The following is a 17,796-nucleotide window of genomic DNA, read 5'->3' as shown; positions in this document are numbered from 1 at the left end:
GATCATCTGGCTTAGAGATATGTTGAAGATGTCAGAAAAGACGTCTGCCAGCTGATCAGCACAGTCTCTGAGCACACGACCAGGAATGTTGTCTGGTCCGGCAGCCTTTCGTGGATTGCCCTTAGTTAAGGTTCACCTTACGTCGGCTGTGGCTAGACATATTAATTGGTCGGTGAGAGGAGGCGTGGCTTTCCTCACAGGCTCTTTGTTCAGCACGTCAAACCGTGCGTAGAACTTGTTCAGTTCCTCTGGGAGAGTGGCGTCTTCGTCACTGCTGCTCCGCGCAGGCTTGTACTGTATGACAGCCTGAATGCCTTGCCATACGTTGCGCGAGTCTTTTTTGTTGTCGAAATGTTTTTGAATGTTCAGTGTGTAGTCCTGCTTTGCTCGTCAGATAGTTCTAGAGAGGTTGGCCCTGGCTGTTTTAAGAGCAGCTCTGTCCCCCTGACCGGAAAGCAGCATCTCTCTCTCTTAGCCGTGCTCGAACCTTTGCTGTAAACCAGGGCTTTTCATTGGCTCTCGTGATGACAGTTTTGGAGACAGTAACATCTTCTATGTATTTGTTGATGTAGCAGGTCACAGAGTCTGTGTACTCCTCCAAGTTGATGGAGTCGTTGTGGGTAGCAGCCTCCCTGAACATGTTCCAATCTGTGCAGTCGAAACAGTCCTGAAGTGCTCCCACAGCTCCACTCGGCCAGACTGTGATGGTTTTTCTGGCTGGTTTTGTGTGTTTGAGCAGCGATGTGTATGCAGGTGATAACATCACAGTCTGATGGTCCGAGGAACCCATGTGGGTGCACGCAAAGGCTTTGTAGGCACCACGCACGTTTGTGTAGACTTTGTCCAAACAGTTCTCTCCCCTTGTAGCAAAGTTCACATGTCAAGGTGGGGGTTGTTTTCTCTGGAAAAAAGGCGCGTACGATTGGACATGATTACACTTTACAAGTACATTAGAGATTATAGACAAATAGCAGGGGACCTTTTTACCCATAAAGAGGATCACTGCACCAGAGGCCACCCCTTCAGACTAGAAGAAAAGAACTTTCACTTGAAGCGACATAAGTGGTTCTTTACAGTGAGGTCAGTGAGGTTGTGCACTACCGGGTGATGTTGTGATGGCTGATTCTGTTAATGCGTGGCTTGGATGATTTCTTGGATAGACATAACATCAAAGGCTATTGTGATACTAAATTCTATAGTTAGTATAGATATGGGTATATATCATTTATGTGAAAGTAGGGAGGGGTGTGTATGGATGCTCTGTTTTTATTTGGAGGGGTTGAACTTGATGGACTTTGTCTTTTTTCAACCCAATTTAACTATGTAACTATGTATATGGAGGAATGCATGCACTACCTTCATGATCAGAACAAAAGCCGTAAATAAACAGAATCTTTGCATTTAGAAATAAATACAGAATTGAACGTGGATGCTTAGATTATACATACTTAATACGCAGGAGGAATGCTGTTTATATTCTGCTGCCTTTGCCTCTTGGTAAATATGCCTGTGCCAGCTCTACTAGGGCTTCCATATGTATACTGAGAAGAAGGGACAATATTGCCTTACCTTTAGTGGCAAATCTCATGTATAGCCGATTTTCTTTCACTATTTTAATGGAAGGTCGGAGCTCGTTTTTCAATAAAGATGCCTGTTCAGCTTTGGAAAGTGTATCTGGCTGTTAAAAAACAGAAACACAGGATCAAGTTAATAAAAACAGAATGCTGCACAACAATGAATTCATTTTTATTTCTATATATTACTTGCTTGTGCCCCCCAATGTAAAAGTGCATTTTTTGTCACACACAACTTTGTGTTTTTCCTCATTCTTCAACACTAGCATATTAAGAAGAAAACTTGCAATGGTCTAGGTTTGATGCAGAAAAAGTCACAGCATAAAAATCCCATTGTTCCCTTTCATTTTCAAAGCTGCATAAAAATTCTCAATTGTTTTAGTAAACTGGGGGGAAAACAAATAGAATATAGGTGCATGAAATTTCCTGTAGCAATATTTCTTGACTTTTACTTGCAGAATTTGGACATTTTTAAAAATAATTAATACATTTATATTTTTCATTGCTCCAATAGTATATAGTATATTTGTTTTTATAGATATTCTGCGTTTTTTATCAAAACACAAAAACAACACTTGAATTTTGACAAATCTGCCCCTAAATGCCTTGTTTACATGGATCAGGAATATTTTTACCATGGGGATAAAATGTCCAAACAATATGGCTTCTGTATAAATCTGTACTTCTCTTTACTGTTCTAATATAAATATATGTGATGACTTAGATATTTATGCTTTATGAAAATAATAATAATTTCCTTAGAAAACAAAGTAAATTGTTACACAGCTTCAGCAATGTATCAAGAGCTGGAATCTGTCACATCCATTTCTTGGTATCTACAGATGACACAACCCAATGCTTTACTGTTATTTCATATAAGTCGTTTGTTTCCCACATATGCAAATTAAATCTTTTGCGAAGGATTTGGGGGTTCGGCCAAATCCAAAATAGTGGATTTGCGGCATCCCTAGTTTGTTTACGACTTCCATGTGAGAAAACAGAGCTGAACATAGAGCACACAACTACAAAGGGAGGCACGCTCATGATTTACCCCTCTTTATGTTGGACAGACAACAAGTATATATGAATCATTACTGAGTTCACGGTTTTGTTTTCAGTTTCAACTTCTGCTTCACTGGGATTGTCCTCTTCTACTTCACCCTCCTCAGTCTCATCTCCAGAGCTCAGTGGACTGTCATCAAGTCTATCTAGAAAGATAGGAAAAAAATACACAGTTAAATTTGGTTAAAAAAAACTAAAAAGCCCCAAGGTAAAACCAATGCCTAATGCAAATGATGTTAAAATTCTAATATACAGTAACCCCTTGCAGATAACTATACAGGGAAATTGAAGCTACTTCTTGTTGGATTCAGACAAGGTAGATAATTTGAGTAACCAGGGCACAGATAATCACAGATAATCCCATAGAATAGCGGACTCCTGCTAACAAAACAGTCACAATAATTGGTGAAGAATGGGGTTGTTTAGATAGAGATCATTATTTCTACACTAATCAGTTAGGGTAAAGGCACATGGGCAGATTTGGGGAGGTTAGTCGACCCGGCGACAAATCTCTTCTTCTGGCAACAATCTCCCCAAACTGCCTTCCCCTACCTTCCAGCCGGCTATAATGAAAAATCGCCGGCGGGGTGGCACTCGCCCCGAACTCTGGAAAACGAATAGACGGTCCCGGAGAAGAGGTGATTTGTTGTGGGGGCGACGAATCTCCCAGAATCTGCCCGTGTGCCCTTACCTTTAAACTAAATTGGCTAATTAATGGTAAGATGCAAAGCAAAAATGCACCATCACAGTTTAAAAGGAAAACAAATATTTTTTTTATTAAAAGAATAAGCAAATGTATTTTCAGTATACATTCCATTTATTCTGCTCACAAAGGTGCATATACTGCCCCTTTAAATTTTGTAAACTGAGATAGTATATAACTTTGCTGGACAAAAAGCCGTAAATGGGGCATCTGCATGCACAGTTATGCTAAAACCATTTTGAGAAACAAGTAATGATCAGAAGATTGTGAAAGAAAAATACGATTTTTACCCTTTTTGGACCTGGCAGAACGGTGTTGCCCATCTTTTTTTCTTTGGCCTTTTTCATTAGTGGGCATGCTGCTTAGGTTTAACAAAGCACGAGAAGCAGTCACCTCATCCAGCCACACAACGTTACCTGAGAAGAAAATGCAAAGCAACTGATGAACGTAACTGCCTTAGATTTACTTCCAGTTGGAAGAACACATGGCTGGAGCACGTCTGTACAGCACAGTGCAATTCACAGCACTACAGATTGTGAACGATTCAGTCTGGAAAAGAAATACAACAACTTATTCAGTGGTTTTTAAACAATATAATTACCATTGATTAGTTTGCCAATTCCCTGGTGTGCAGGTTCTTTTTCAATATTTTGTTTTAAAAAAAGATGATCATTCTGCAGTACTATAGAGAGTTCCTTCCTTGGATTATTGAAAGGGAGATTAAGGTATGGGACCGGTAATACAGAATGCTTGTGACCTGGGGTTTTCTGGATAATGGATCTTTCCGTAATGTAGACATACCTAGTATCTAGTAAGTCTAGTAGAAAACCATGTAAACATTAAATAAACTCAATAGGCTCATTCTGCTTCCAATAAAGATTAATTATATCTTAGTTTGAAGTTTGTCTATGGGAGACATCCTTTCTGTAATTCAGAGCTTTCTGGATAACGGGTCTCCAGATAACAGATCCCATACCAATATTTATAAAGCTGTGTAAAATGTTGGAGAGGGGACGGCCCTTTATTTTTAAAATAACAATTTTCTATTTATGATTACCCAGTGGTATATACTGCTAAAAAATGTTAATATTATGAAAATGGTTTATTCGGATGAAGCAGGGTTTTACATTACCTATTTTATGCAACATATTTTTAGATAGACCTACATTGTTTGGGGGTTTAGTTCTCCTTTATTGCTATTTTCTAGCATCCTTCCTTCAGGAGCTTTATTTTTTGCATACATATACTAGGGATGCACCGAATCCACTTTTTTGGATTCGGCCGAACCCCCGAATCCTTTGTGAAAGATTCGGGCGAATACCGAACAAGGGGGAAACATTTTTTACTTCCTTGTTTTGTGACAAAAAGTCACACAATTTCCCTCCCGCCCCTAATTTGCATATGCAAATTAGGATTTGGATTCGGTTCGGCCAGAAGGATTCGGCCGATTCCGAATCCTGCTGAAAAAGGCCGAATCCTGGATTTGGTGCATCCCTAACCTATACCCTAAAGTGGAAACAAATTCCAGATTCCCTGCTCGACCCAAAACACACTAAATGATGCACACATTCTGAGTTCTTTGTATGAAACACAATCTTTCATGGAGTAGAGTACGGTGTTAATAAAAAACAGCTTATATGAAACACCACATATCTGAGGGCCAGGTTTTATTGAAATGATACAAAAGGAATTTATGAGAAGGTTGGGAGCCATAAAAATGCCCTATAGGGCCACAACAATGACCGAGCAGCCTACTACAGATTGCCATTTAATGCTGTACACACAGCACCAGCAGATTTGACTCGGACACCTGAGATAAGTATGCACCGTTATGTACCATTTTTAAAAAAATTAAATCTTAGTATAACCATTCCCTGGCAATTGCTTCTTTACTACAATTATAAAATGGTTTACAATGCAGTTCAATGCCTTTTGATGCATGGTAAAGCACGTAGTCCAGCTCTTCTACAAATGGGATAGACAACACTAATGTTGTCCTTATCTTTTAGTAATATTTGTAAGTAACTGGGCAAAAACTGAAGCAATTGATACTTTATTTTCAGTGCTGTGGAATGCACTGCCCAACTAAACATATGAGCAACAAATACATGCAATACAGTGCACCAGTTATTGTACTGGTATGGGATCCGTTATCCGGAAACCAGTTATCCAGAAAGATCCGAATTACGATAAGGCCATCTCCTATAGACTACATTTTATCCAAATAATCAGAATTTTAATAAAAAATGATTTCCCTTTTCTCTGTAATAATAAAACAGTAGCTTGTACTTGATCCTAACTAAGATATAATTAATCCTTACTGGAAGCAAAACCAGCCTATTGGTTATGATTTTCTACTAGACTTAAGGCATAAAGATCCAAATGCTGACAATGCTGAGAATGTTTCAAGAATTTATGTGTATAAAGATAAAGATCAGAGCCTTAAAACATAACTGGGTTGTTGACTCTGTATTAACTGCACCAAAATGTCCAAAAAACAATGTTCAACGGTGAATTCTACCTAACCATCTCCCAAAATAGGAATACACTTACAGGAGCAGTCATCCAGCCATTCAATGTATCCTGGAGGGTATTGCTTAAAGAATCCAAAGATATCCTGAGTGCTCATATCATCAACACCACACACATAAAGAGTTTCTAGGCGCACTTTGGGGATTGCTAGGGAAAAAGGAACAGAAAAACAAAAATGTTACAAGCTTTTCTTGAAAAAAATAAAAGATAACTTTTTGTAACCAGACATATATTATAGTTACCAACACAATAACAGCAAAAAATCTAAAAAGGCTGGCTCACAAAAAAAACATTATGCAGAAAGGTTTGGAGAATGTTGATGTCTATCAGCATTTAAAATGTTTTTTTTTTTTTTTTTTTTTTACTTTTATTGGGGATTTTTGCTATTGATGGAATAACTACAGACAACACTAAAGACAACATATAGCACCAACAGGTCATTTACAATAGAAAAGCTTTTAATAATCACCTTTTCTTATCATCTCTCGATCTAGTACAACATTCCTTTGATCGTCACTGACTTCCGCTCGAAAATGAAAGCGCTTTGCCCTCTGCTCCTTTTTCTCAAAAGCCTCCTTAAAAACAAAACAAACATTTAGTTGGTACTGAACTGCAAACAGAGGCTCCATAATGTTCCCTGATGTGATTAATATTATTTTATCTGTGCTTGAAAGCCTTTAATATCACTTATTAGGGAAGTATATATTGCATCCACCAATGATACCAGGCTTTGGTGTAATAATATAAAACAGGTATAATAACAACGGACTTGCATGCAGCATTTACGGAATGTATGGTCACATTGGATTAGTAGAACTGATGCAACTTTTAATGCAATTAGCCCATTAACTGCTTTCATGTAAACATGCTGGGCTGGGTTAAAGGTATCTAGTGTAGCAAACATTACACCCTAACAGGTAGTACAAAGCTTTTGCTTTTAAAGGAACAGTAACATCAAAAAATGAAAGTGTTTTAAAGTAATTAAAATATAATGTAGTGTTGCCCTTCCTTTAATTTCACACCAATTTCTATAATCTCACTCCCAAGTAAAATATGATGCAGTAGAAGGGCATTTAAAGGGATTAGCTTTAATGGAAGTTCCTTTATGGAAAACTAAAGACTATACATTACTATACAGTTATGTTCAGAATAATAGCAGTGTTTTAAAAAAAAAAGAAAAGAAAAAAAAAAGCCTTTATTTCCATAGACATAAATGCTTTGGGAACATACAGTAACACATTCTAAAAATGTATCCAATTTGTGTTATTCCTTTACAGAAAGTGAAGAAAAGGAAATATTAGGCTGTTCCAAAATTAGCAGTGTCTGAATTCTTCTTTACAAACGCATCCACTGTATAAACTGAAAAATGTTTCAAGATTTTGCTTTCCTTTGAATGACTGAACTAATATTTAGTTGTATCAGTGTTTGAGAACTGCTGCACATCTGTTTTGTATGGAGTCCACCAACTTCTGGCACCTGTTACATTCCACAATTCTTCTGCATTTCTTGGTTTTGCCTCAGAAACAGCATTTTTTATGTCACCCACAAGTTTTCTATTGGATTATGGTCCTGGGATTGGGCTGACCACTCCATAACGTCAATCTTGTTGGTCTGGAACCAAGATGTTGCTGGTTTACTGGTGTGTTTCGTTGTCTTGTTGAAACCCCCATTTCAAGGGCATTTCCTCTTCGACATAAGGCAACATGACCTCTTCGCATATTTGGATGTATTGAAACTGATCCATGATCCCTGGTATGTGATAAATAGGCCCAACACTATAGTATGAGAAACACCCCATATCATGATGCTTGTGCCACCATGTTTCACTGTCTTCACTGTGTATTGTGATCTCCAATCAACTTTTTAATCAAAGTACTCTGTTCTGAACAATAGCTGGAATGACCCATTTTATTAGTATTTATTTTATTGCTTTTCTTTAAAGCATTGAAGCACAACAATTTAGAGTTGCCCATACATTAATTTCGCACATCAAAATGAGAAAAAAGGTACATACCCTTTCCCCCTTGTTAATTTACCACTCATTGCCAAATACACAGGGTTTATAACAGATATATCGGTCAGTAGTACATATTTAATAAGCATAGAATGTTATCCACCAAACTGACTCTTGAATACGTATATTACAGGATTAACATCCACCCAGTTACCCGATATACTAGCAAATTTATCTTAAATTCCTCTAGATTCGTAAATAAGTTTTACAACTGGAAGCATTTTATTAACCAACTTAATCCACTGAGAAACCGTAGGGGGATTAGATTTTATCCAATTCAAAATAATCACCTTTTTAGCATAAAATAACGTTTTACACAGAATACGAGTTTTACTTTTAGGCAAAATTTCATCCACAATACCAAGTAGACACACTTCCGGTGAAACAATGTAGGGAATTGCCAGATCATCATTTAGAGTTTTCATAATCCCTTTCCAATGATTAACAATTTGCGGACATGTCCATAGCATATAAAAAAAATCAGCTTGCAACGATTTAATTTTGTCTATTCAATGTTGACATTATACGTTGTATTGATCTGATATTAGGGATGCACCAAATCCAGGATTCGTTTCGGGATTCTGCCTTTTTCAGCAGGATTCGGATTCGGCCGAATCCTTCTGCCTGGCCGAACGGAATCCTAATTTGCATATACAAATTAGGGGTGGGAGGGAAATTGTGTGACTTTTTGTCACAAAACAAGGAAGTAAAAAATGTTTCCCCTTCCCACGCCTAATTTGCATATGCAAATCCTGCTGAAAAGGCCGAATCCCGAAACGAATCCTGGATTCGGTGCATCCCTAGTATTTACACAAGGCCAGAGTATTGATCAATTTTGATATTTACAACTTAAGCATGCATTTAGAGCTCAATTCAGCTCTTACCAGAACATATATCAATCTTACTCTATAGATTCAATACTAAGGAAACTGGATTCTAAGAAACTTGTATCCTATTTTTATATACAGCAATGGTGTCAGGTATTTCCCCTTGCATATGCAAATTAGGGTTTGGATTCCGTTCGGTATTCGGCCGAATCTTTCAAGAAGGATTCGGGGGTTCGGCCGAATCCAAAAAAGTGGATTCGGTGCATCCCTAGTAAATACCATCATTTGTGACAAAAATTTGAATTTTCCCTTTTCTAGAATATGCCTTAATGTTTTAATACCCAGTTTAGGCCAATATATTAAATCCACTAAGAAACACAAATGGGGAAAATGAGTTACCCCATAATGGTGTATTGGAAGTCAGCAAGTATGGAGTTTTCCTAATTTCCTGGGCTCTGGCCAAGCACTATAAAGGGTTTGTAACACTGGTGGAAGTGGATTAATATCTTTCAGTCAACATAACGGGGCATAAGCCAAAGATTCCAGAGCCAAAAGTTAAAGATTGTAAAAGTATAGTTGGATCCTCACCATCCGGAACAAATCGTGTGTAAATGTGACAACAAAAAAATCAGCTTGCAACGATTTTATTTTGTCTATTCAATGTTGACATTAATAATAATAATAATTAATAATAATAAAAATACAAATCTGGAAGTTGAAGCGCTCCAACGACTTCCTTGAAAATCTAGGTTGCTTACCTGCCCATAACAGTGAAGCTAAACTACCATTAGCCTTAGCAAAAAAAGATTTAGAAATTATACCCGGTGAATTACGAAACAGATACAGAAATTTTGGAAGAAAAATCATCTTCAATAAATTAATTCTTCCCCAAAGAGTAATAGGAAGTGTCTGCCATGAAGCAGTAGTGCAAGAAAATTGCTTAATCAATGGGTCCAAGATGAGTTCTTGAAATTGTGAATGTTGCAAAGAAACTTTAATACCTACATATAATGGAACATTAAAGGAAAACTATACCCCCCAAACAATGTAGGTCTCTATTAAAAGATACTGAGTAAAACAGCTCATGTGTAAAACCCTGCTTCATGTAAATGAACCATTATCATAATAATATACTTTTTAGTAGTATGTGCCATTGGGTAATCATAAATAGAAAATTGCCATTTTAAAAAATAAGGGCCGCCCCCTGAGATCGTAAGATTCACTGTGTACACATACAAACCACATGTAAGGTCACATGAGCCAATTAACAGACAGAGTTCTGCCTTTTGCTTCCTCACTTCTTCCTGTAACAGTTAGAGTTGTAGTATTTCTGGTCAGGTGATCTCTGAGGCAGCACAGATAGAGTCACAAAATGGTGGTTCAAGGCAAGAGATGTAAAAGGGCAATATTTATGTAAATATATATTCCAGTTTGGTAAGATTCTTTAATATGTCATTCAATTTGATATAAACTATCTGTTGCTTAAGTATTCATTTTGGGGGTATAGTTTTCCTTTAATAGGTCGCTCTGACATAGATATAAAATCAGTGGGCATTATTTGGGATTTATCCCAATTAACCTGTAAACCAGAGTAAGAACCAAATTCTTGTACCAATTCTAAGGACTTTTGTAGTGAATCATACAGATCTGCCAAAAATAACAATATATTATCTGCAGAGAGAGCAATTCATTCATCTATTGCTTTAAATTGAAGTCCTATAAGACCTTCTATAAGCTGCTCTATCGCCATTGCAAACAACAAGAGGAATGACCCATTTTACTCATAGAGAAATTATTTTGAACATTGATATTATTTTAAACAAGTCTCAATTAATGACTCAATTACATAGAATCAGCGGCATGCATGTCATGACTGTTGGTTTTCTATTAATCTACTACACCTACTAGTAAATTATTTGCCTTTTATGAATATAATTTCTACCAAAAACAGTGATTGATCAGGTTGTTAGTGATGTCGCACTGCTATTATTCTAAACACTGTAGCTACAGATGCTGTACTTTATATGTTGAACTTACTGCACCGACATAGAGGTTTATCAGCCCAATAACTGTTATGTTATGCCTTCAAAGTTGCTCACAGAATACAGACACCATCTTGGGTGCTATCAGGCCATCTTTTGAGTATTAGTGACAAGCACTAATACTCAAAAGATGGCCTGATAGCACCCAAGATGGTGTCTGTATTCTGTGAGCAACTTTGAAGGCATAACATAACAGTTATTGGGCTGATAAACCTCTATGTCGGTGCAGTAAGTTCAACATATAAAGTACAGCATCTGTAGCTACAGTGTGAGCTCTGAGCTGCTGTTGATAAACTAAGCTAATGTATCAAAGTAAGGCAAAAAACATTTCAGCCTCACAAAGCAATAGTTTTTTGGCTGCCAGGGTCGGTGATCCACATTTGAAAGATGAAGACAGAAGAAGAAAAGTAAGGCAAATAAATTCAAAAAAAAAGTACCAATTAAAATGAATTACACTAGTCATTTATGCATATGTGTGCCAGAAGTCAAGTAATATGAAAGCAGTAAAGTTAAGAAATGCAGTGAATACCAGTCACAGGGTCTCTGCACATTTAGAGATATAAAATTATTAAACTACATGCACTATACCTGTAGCTCTTGTACAGTGTTTCTAATGAAAGTAGAATAGTAATTCTGCTCTGATGAACTCAGCAATTAACTGTAGGCCTGCTTCTCATGTTATTTCCTTTGCTTGTTTTTTCATACACGGTGTAGTTTATGTTTTATAATTGTAATCACCTCCAGGCCTGGCAGATTCTAGGAGATTTCCATTAAAGGGGTAATAAAAGGTACAAAGCTTGCTACAGCTCTTGTTGCTATAGATTGCTATACAAGTAGCAAACTCAAATAAAGGATAAAAGCATTAGAAAACATACAATCGTATAATATACTGTACAATCATATAATATGTAAAAGTAAGCTGTACACAGAGCTATTATTCTTGGGCAACTGTGGAATGATTAATTTTTCTCCAGCACCAGGCATTGCTAGGTAACAGGTTTATGAACATCAGGGAATGGAACACAGAACCATAGAATCTACATTGTGTTGCCTTTCACAGCCAAACCTACATTTTACTTTGTTCTATGGCAGTTAAACGACAAGTAACTCCCCTGACTTTAGCAAACATTAGTCTTCCCTAGCCCAATGTTAACTGTATATTGTGAAGGCAGAAATTTTTACTTTTATATGCACTATAGAATCCTGTCGGTTGCTGTATTGAGTTTATGCACTGACCACCAATGAAGCATCACCTCTGAAAAAAGTCCTGAATGCAACCAGAGGTGCAGGGGGAATTGTGCACTAGAGTCCTGCAGCGGGTTGGGTACCAGCAAAAACCTGACTTCCTGTGCCTCACTTCCGGTTCTGTGTGGAGGAACACGTCGGGAACGAGCACGCTGTGGGAACTGGTCGCCTTTTCGCCGTTTTACAGAGAGTCATGGAGAAAGGCTATTTTGACATTTTTTTAAAAAAACAGCTAGGTAATTTATATCAATGTATTAGGGTATGGCTATTATTTTAGCATTTGGAATGGAATTTTTAGATAAAAATTTTTGGTGTTACTGGTCCTGTAAAAAGGCACTGGGCCAGGGCACTTACAAGCTTTCTTGGAACAAACTTTTTTTTTACCTTTGAAGTGACATCAATCCCAGTAATAAAGGTTCCAGCCCTGTTCTCATAGCGCCGATTGTTGTCCTATTAAAAACAAAAAAAGTATTAGTGGAAATGAAAGGACCAGAAAAGAGACCCAAATAAATCAGTTGCAAAATATGTGGATGGGAACTGTATATTATTTAACCATAGCCTTAATCAATAGGCCACAGTATGAGTCTAAACATATGTAAACAAAAATAGAATCCATATACTCTCTCTTCAATTTAAACTACATAATATGTACAATGCAATAGTGCCTTAAAGTGATAGTGACACTAAAAAACTACTTTTTAAAATATGAATGAACATTAAAAGTTAGTTACCTATAGGTCATGTTGATTGATTTTTGCTGATAGGTCTGTTTTTGTAAGTAATTACAGTATGAGTTGAAGTTCCTAAACCTGACTGTTTTGCCAACCTTGGAGTAATATCGCTCCCCTCCCTCCCCCCCAGCAGCCTAACAACAGAACAATGGGAAGGTAAACAGATAGCAGCACGCTAACACAAGATAACAGCTGCCTGGTAGAACTAAGAACAGCACTCAATAGTAAAATCCATGTCCCAATGAGACACATACAGTTACACTGAGCATGTCAGAAAGCAGTTCCATCCTAAAGTTCTGGCTCTTTCTGAAAGCACATGACCAGGCAAAATGACCTGAGATGGCGCCTACACATCAATATTACAACTAAAAAAAACACACTTGCTGGTTGAGGATTGACATTGACATAGATTGAATTATTTGCAGTATAAACAGTGTAATTTAGAAATAAAAACTACATCATAAAAATCATGACATAATCCCTTAAAAGCAAGCCCCCGATGCGCATAATAATAGCACACACGCTGTGCACGACGCATCACTACCACAAAATTGTGACTACCAGGTGGCAATCAATAGGGTGCAGGCTTTTTTAACTTTTACAGAATAGACAGCAAATGATAACAATAGTTTAATAAACATCTGTAGTCTAAAGAAAAGGAGAAGAAAAAAGTGGCCCACATTTTGACAGCTAGTAGGACCGAAGGAGGAGAAAAGTGTGGTAAACAAGGGGGTAATAAACGTTTTACAGAGTATTGACAATATAAAGCTAAAAATATTGGCAGTTTTATAGAAAATGGCGTAATTTATACCCAAGGCAAGTCTATAGAGAAAGCCTACAGTTGTGAAAGAGAACATATAAATACTCCCCTGCTTGGGGGACATTCTAAAGCAGTGCCAACCTGTTTGCGGTCTCAAATTCTCTGATTCTACACTACTATGCATGCAAATGAGCAGCAAAGATGGTAGTGTTTCCAATAAGGGTCAAATACCTGGGGGATAACAGTAGATTAAATTCACTCAGAGGTACAGTGTTTTCCCCAGGGTATATCAGTTCTCCATGGGGCATTTGTGCTGGACGCATCACCAGGCACTTATTTTGTGGTTGCTCTGTGTCTCTCCCACCCACACCTCAGAAGCAGGTAAAGCTGGCCATAGACGTACAGATATAATCGTACGGATCCTCAATTCGTACGATTTTCGGACCGTGCGTCGATCGGGCATTCAGACGATCGGACAGGTTAGAAAATTTCTGTCGGCTGCCGATAATTTCTCTGCATGTATTGCCGATCCGACGATTTTCAGTGGGAGACTGTCATCAGCTTTTGTCGGGACATAACTTTCATACGATTGCTGTCAGGGGCAGAACTGTTCTTTTACTACTTTATTTAAACTGAAGGTTAGTGGCAGGTCGGGAGATGGGGACGTCCATTTGTTCGTCCAGCTAATTCTGCACGTCTATGGCCACCTTAAAAAAATTATTCAAAATCCTATTTTATCACATTAGGCAAGCAAAATTAACTTTAATCACATTATATAAATTATTTGAATCTTGTTTCCTTCAGTCTGGGAACTCATAATTATATCAAGCAGGCAGGAGCCATTTTGGGGACACTGTTATTAAGACAAGCCTTGTATCATCTCAGAATCTTGTTTGTGCACCAGAATGGGAGACCTGCTGTCCATCCCCATGCCCTGGCTACACAATTAAACAGTGAAGAGAATGGGGGAATGTGGGGAGAGCAGTGACATGTAGGAAGTGCTGAATGGAAAGTGAAAGTAATTGTCTGCCCATGGCATAGAGGAGGGACAGACAATATTTGATTGACAGCTTAGATGTTTAAATGAGTTTACAACAGCTATGGATGCTTAACCAAAAAATAGAAATTGGATTTCATGTTTAATTTGAAAAGGACTTTTATTATACAGCTTTTTGTGTCTGGGTTAAAGGTCCACTTTAAGACGGTGTAGTGTATTTGCAGAATTGCACATTCCTAAAACCCCCTATTGTTTTCAGCGAGCCTTATTTTAATCCTGCCTGGATATTTTTAACAATACTTATTGGTGCTTAGTAGTGGTTAGTGCAGGGTCTGTATAGAGCCAGGGAAGTGGCATTCCAGCGAGGAGATCTTTAGGGGTTCTGGGTACAAGCTGCATTGGCTTTGAGGAGAGCTGTCACAATAATGGGAACACGTCAAGGCAAAACTAAGTGGGTGCCCGGTCCTGGGCATCTCCCGACCGTAGGGAGAGGTCACTGTGCTCGTACTGTCAGATAAACTACAACGAACTCATTCATTTCCATTCAGCTTGGAACTACATTCCACTTCCATTTCCCACAATGCACTGCTGGCCAAGAAGAGCTACAGAATGAATGGCCGGCGTGTTCTACGTGGAAAAGACGTGTGTGCGCCAAGCAAGAATGTGTAGCCCAGCAAGAATCTTACCGATACCACCTCCCGCGGGGAGGTCTGCTCCGCTGGGGCCTCCACCTCCCCTTCTTCCACTTCCATAGGTTCAGGCTCAGCGCCGCCGCCGCCCGCCTTCACCGACACCCGAAGCCCTCGCACCGCCGCCATTTCACGCCACAGACAGCTGCGGACACAACCGGGTTCCACAAACCCCGGCGACTATAGAGTAGGAGTGTTAACAGGTTAGAAGGGATGCGGCACATGACCAGCAGGTGAAGGGGCGACGGCCATGTTGGTTGTGGCCACAAACCAAGACGCTTATGCGTGATGACATCGTTTGTCTGTCGCTAGCAAGATAAGGCTATGAAATTGTCTGCGGACTGGACGACTATATTCTTCTCTTTCATTTTACTCGGGTTATGTGTTAATGCTTTCAGACCGACCGCAGCTGGGTTTTCGCATCTTCCCTTGATTTTGTATTTTCGGCTTTTAAGTTAAAGTAGGTTTGTGATTGAGTTCATAATGTGGCGCGTCCCCTGAAATGCAGTTTAATGGGAAGTGCCAAACAATTCTTTACGGCTACGCTGTGATGCAGAGTCTAGCCAGTGTAATGCTCACAATGAGAGCTGATTGGAGGGCTCGACAGCCTATTGTCGGCTAATGTGTGCGGCATACAACTGACAGGCATAAACACAGACAGAAGAAATGTGTCAGTTATATGTGAGCAACACACAAGCGCCTGATGAAGGATATTTATATCCGAACATGTTGTGAAATAAATTACACTGAACTTGCTGTGTGTCTCCAGAGTTCATTTTTAATTTGTCAGTGATATGTCTACTGCAGGGTTGCCTGGTCTAATTTTCATAACCAGACTAAAGTCAGCTACAAAACCAGCCCAAAACTAGCCAAGAAGCACTTCAAAATTAGCACAATATGTGCAGTGAAAAAAATTAATGAATATGGGGCTGATTCACAAAAGGTTGCTATTTATTAACGCACAAGGGAACTTTCGAAGTAAAAAAATTATAAATTCAAAGTAATTTTTTGGATACTTCGACCATCAAATAGGATACTATGACTTCGAATTTACTTCGACTTCAATTCGAAGTAAAAATCATTCGAATATTCGACCATTCGATAATCAAAGTACTGTCTCTTTAAAAAAAACGTTGCCTTCAATACCTCGCCAAATTAAACCTGCCGAAGTGCTATGTTAGCCTATGGGGACCTTCTTCAACTATTTTCAAAGTCTTCACACATCGAAGTAAAATCAATCGTACGCTAAAATCGTTCGATGGCCAAATTCAGTGAGAAATAATTCGATATTCGAATTCGAAGTATTTCAATTCGATGGTCGAATTTCAAAGTATTTTTTACTTCGAAATTCAACCCTTGATAAATCTGCCCCACAGTTTTGTGAGTTAAGATGCGTTATTTAAGAACGATTCACCAAAGTATTTTCACGTGCACTAATAGACGTATCGCAAGCGTTAATTCTACATTTATGGCATTCTAATCGTATTATGATACTTATAGAATAGAATTAATCCTAACGCATTATTCACAAACATCTTTTAAGCGATAAAAGCATAAAGTAGTACGATATTTACTGTGAATTTTAACACCTCTCAGGAGTAGGCATTACTAAACAACATTATATGGATTAATAGAGGAAGATGTGAGGAGCTGTAGGGCAGCAATTAAAGGCCATTATGAGGAACTGGAAACGTACCTACAGCCACTAACACATTTTCATGATACTTTAGGCAGGTCCAGCATGCACTACATTCTGTGTCATGGAATTATATCAAGTTTCTTTGGGAAAGGAATGACTAGAATACTGTGAAGAGACTTCTACTCTGCCAATGGCATCCCGAATGTCTTAGGTGCTATAGATTGCACTAATAACGCGTGACAATATCAAATGGCTTAAAATATGGCACAAAATAATGCATGCTATAAAATACAGTACACAATTCAGCTAAAATAAACGTGAAAATATTGTTTCTTAAGTGAGACAAGTGAACTAGTGAATCGATCATCAATTTAAAAAATATAAGAAGTGATATCATTTTTAAGGCATGCTATAAATAACTCTCACTTTTTTTACCTTTAGTGAATCAGTCCCTATATGTCAAAAAACGCCTTTTTAAAATTTTCACTAAATTTCACATACATTTTTTCATGAATCAAAATGGGACAGATTCGCCTGTCACCAGGGGCGTAACTACAGAGGAGTGCCCAGGAGGTTAGGGGGCCCCTAATACATATACAATTTTAATAAATATTGATAAAACAGGTCAACCTCTAGACATTTTGATGGCCAGACGATTTTTGCCCCAAAATTGTCTGAAATTGAGGAACAGAGGCGGGCCTTGATGTCCAGGCACCCTAGGCAGCCCAGCCGGCCAGCTAGGCCTCATCCTTGTCTCAGTGCTCCCGTGTTCACGTGCGCATATGCGCCAGCAACATTCATGGGCGCAAGTCTAGTACCAGGTCCAGTCTAGGGGTAGGCAGAAGAGGTAGCTGCCCAGCACCCCCTAATCGTTGTGCCCTAGGCAGCTGCCTCTCCTGCCTACCCTTAGTTACAGCCCTGTTGACGAAAGTCACCGGAAAATGCGAGAATGCTTAAAGAGATACTGACATCAGAAAATAA

General features: G+C 38.4%; 1 protein-coding gene across 2 annotated transcripts in view; it reads right to left on the bottom strand.

Moving 5' to 3' along the window:
- Positions 1–15,693, bottom strand: part of LOC108709356 (nuclear cap-binding protein subunit 3) — a 29,543-nt gene extending 13,850 nt beyond the window's left edge. For both annotated transcript variants that reach the window (XR_001934608.2, XM_018249122.2), the window contains exons 1-7: positions 15,174–15,693; positions 12,384–12,449; positions 6,341–6,446; positions 5,893–6,018; positions 3,630–3,755; positions 2,670–2,782; positions 1,570–1,678 (exon numbers count right to left, since the gene is read on the bottom strand). Coding sequence is in view for 1 of the 2 variants with exons in the window: in XM_018249122.2 (XP_018104611.1) it covers positions 1,570–1,678; positions 2,670–2,782; positions 3,630–3,755; positions 5,893–6,018; positions 6,341–6,446; positions 12,384–12,449; positions 15,174–15,305 (778 nt within the window). In the remaining variant the exon portion in view is untranslated. The remainder of the gene's footprint in view (positions 1–1,569; positions 1,679–2,669; positions 2,783–3,629; positions 3,756–5,892; positions 6,019–6,340; positions 6,447–12,383; positions 12,450–15,173) is intronic.
- Between the last annotated feature and the right edge of the window lie 2,103 nt (positions 15,694–17,796).

This window comes from Xenopus laevis, chromosome 2S (assembly GCF_017654675.1).
Source record: "Xenopus laevis strain J_2021 chromosome 2S, Xenopus_laevis_v10.1, whole genome shotgun sequence".
Taxonomy (NCBI): Eukaryota; Metazoa; Chordata; class Amphibia; order Anura; family Pipidae; genus Xenopus; species Xenopus laevis.
Note: the sequence above shows the minus strand (reverse complement) of the source record. Positions and strands in the feature narration are given on the sequence as shown.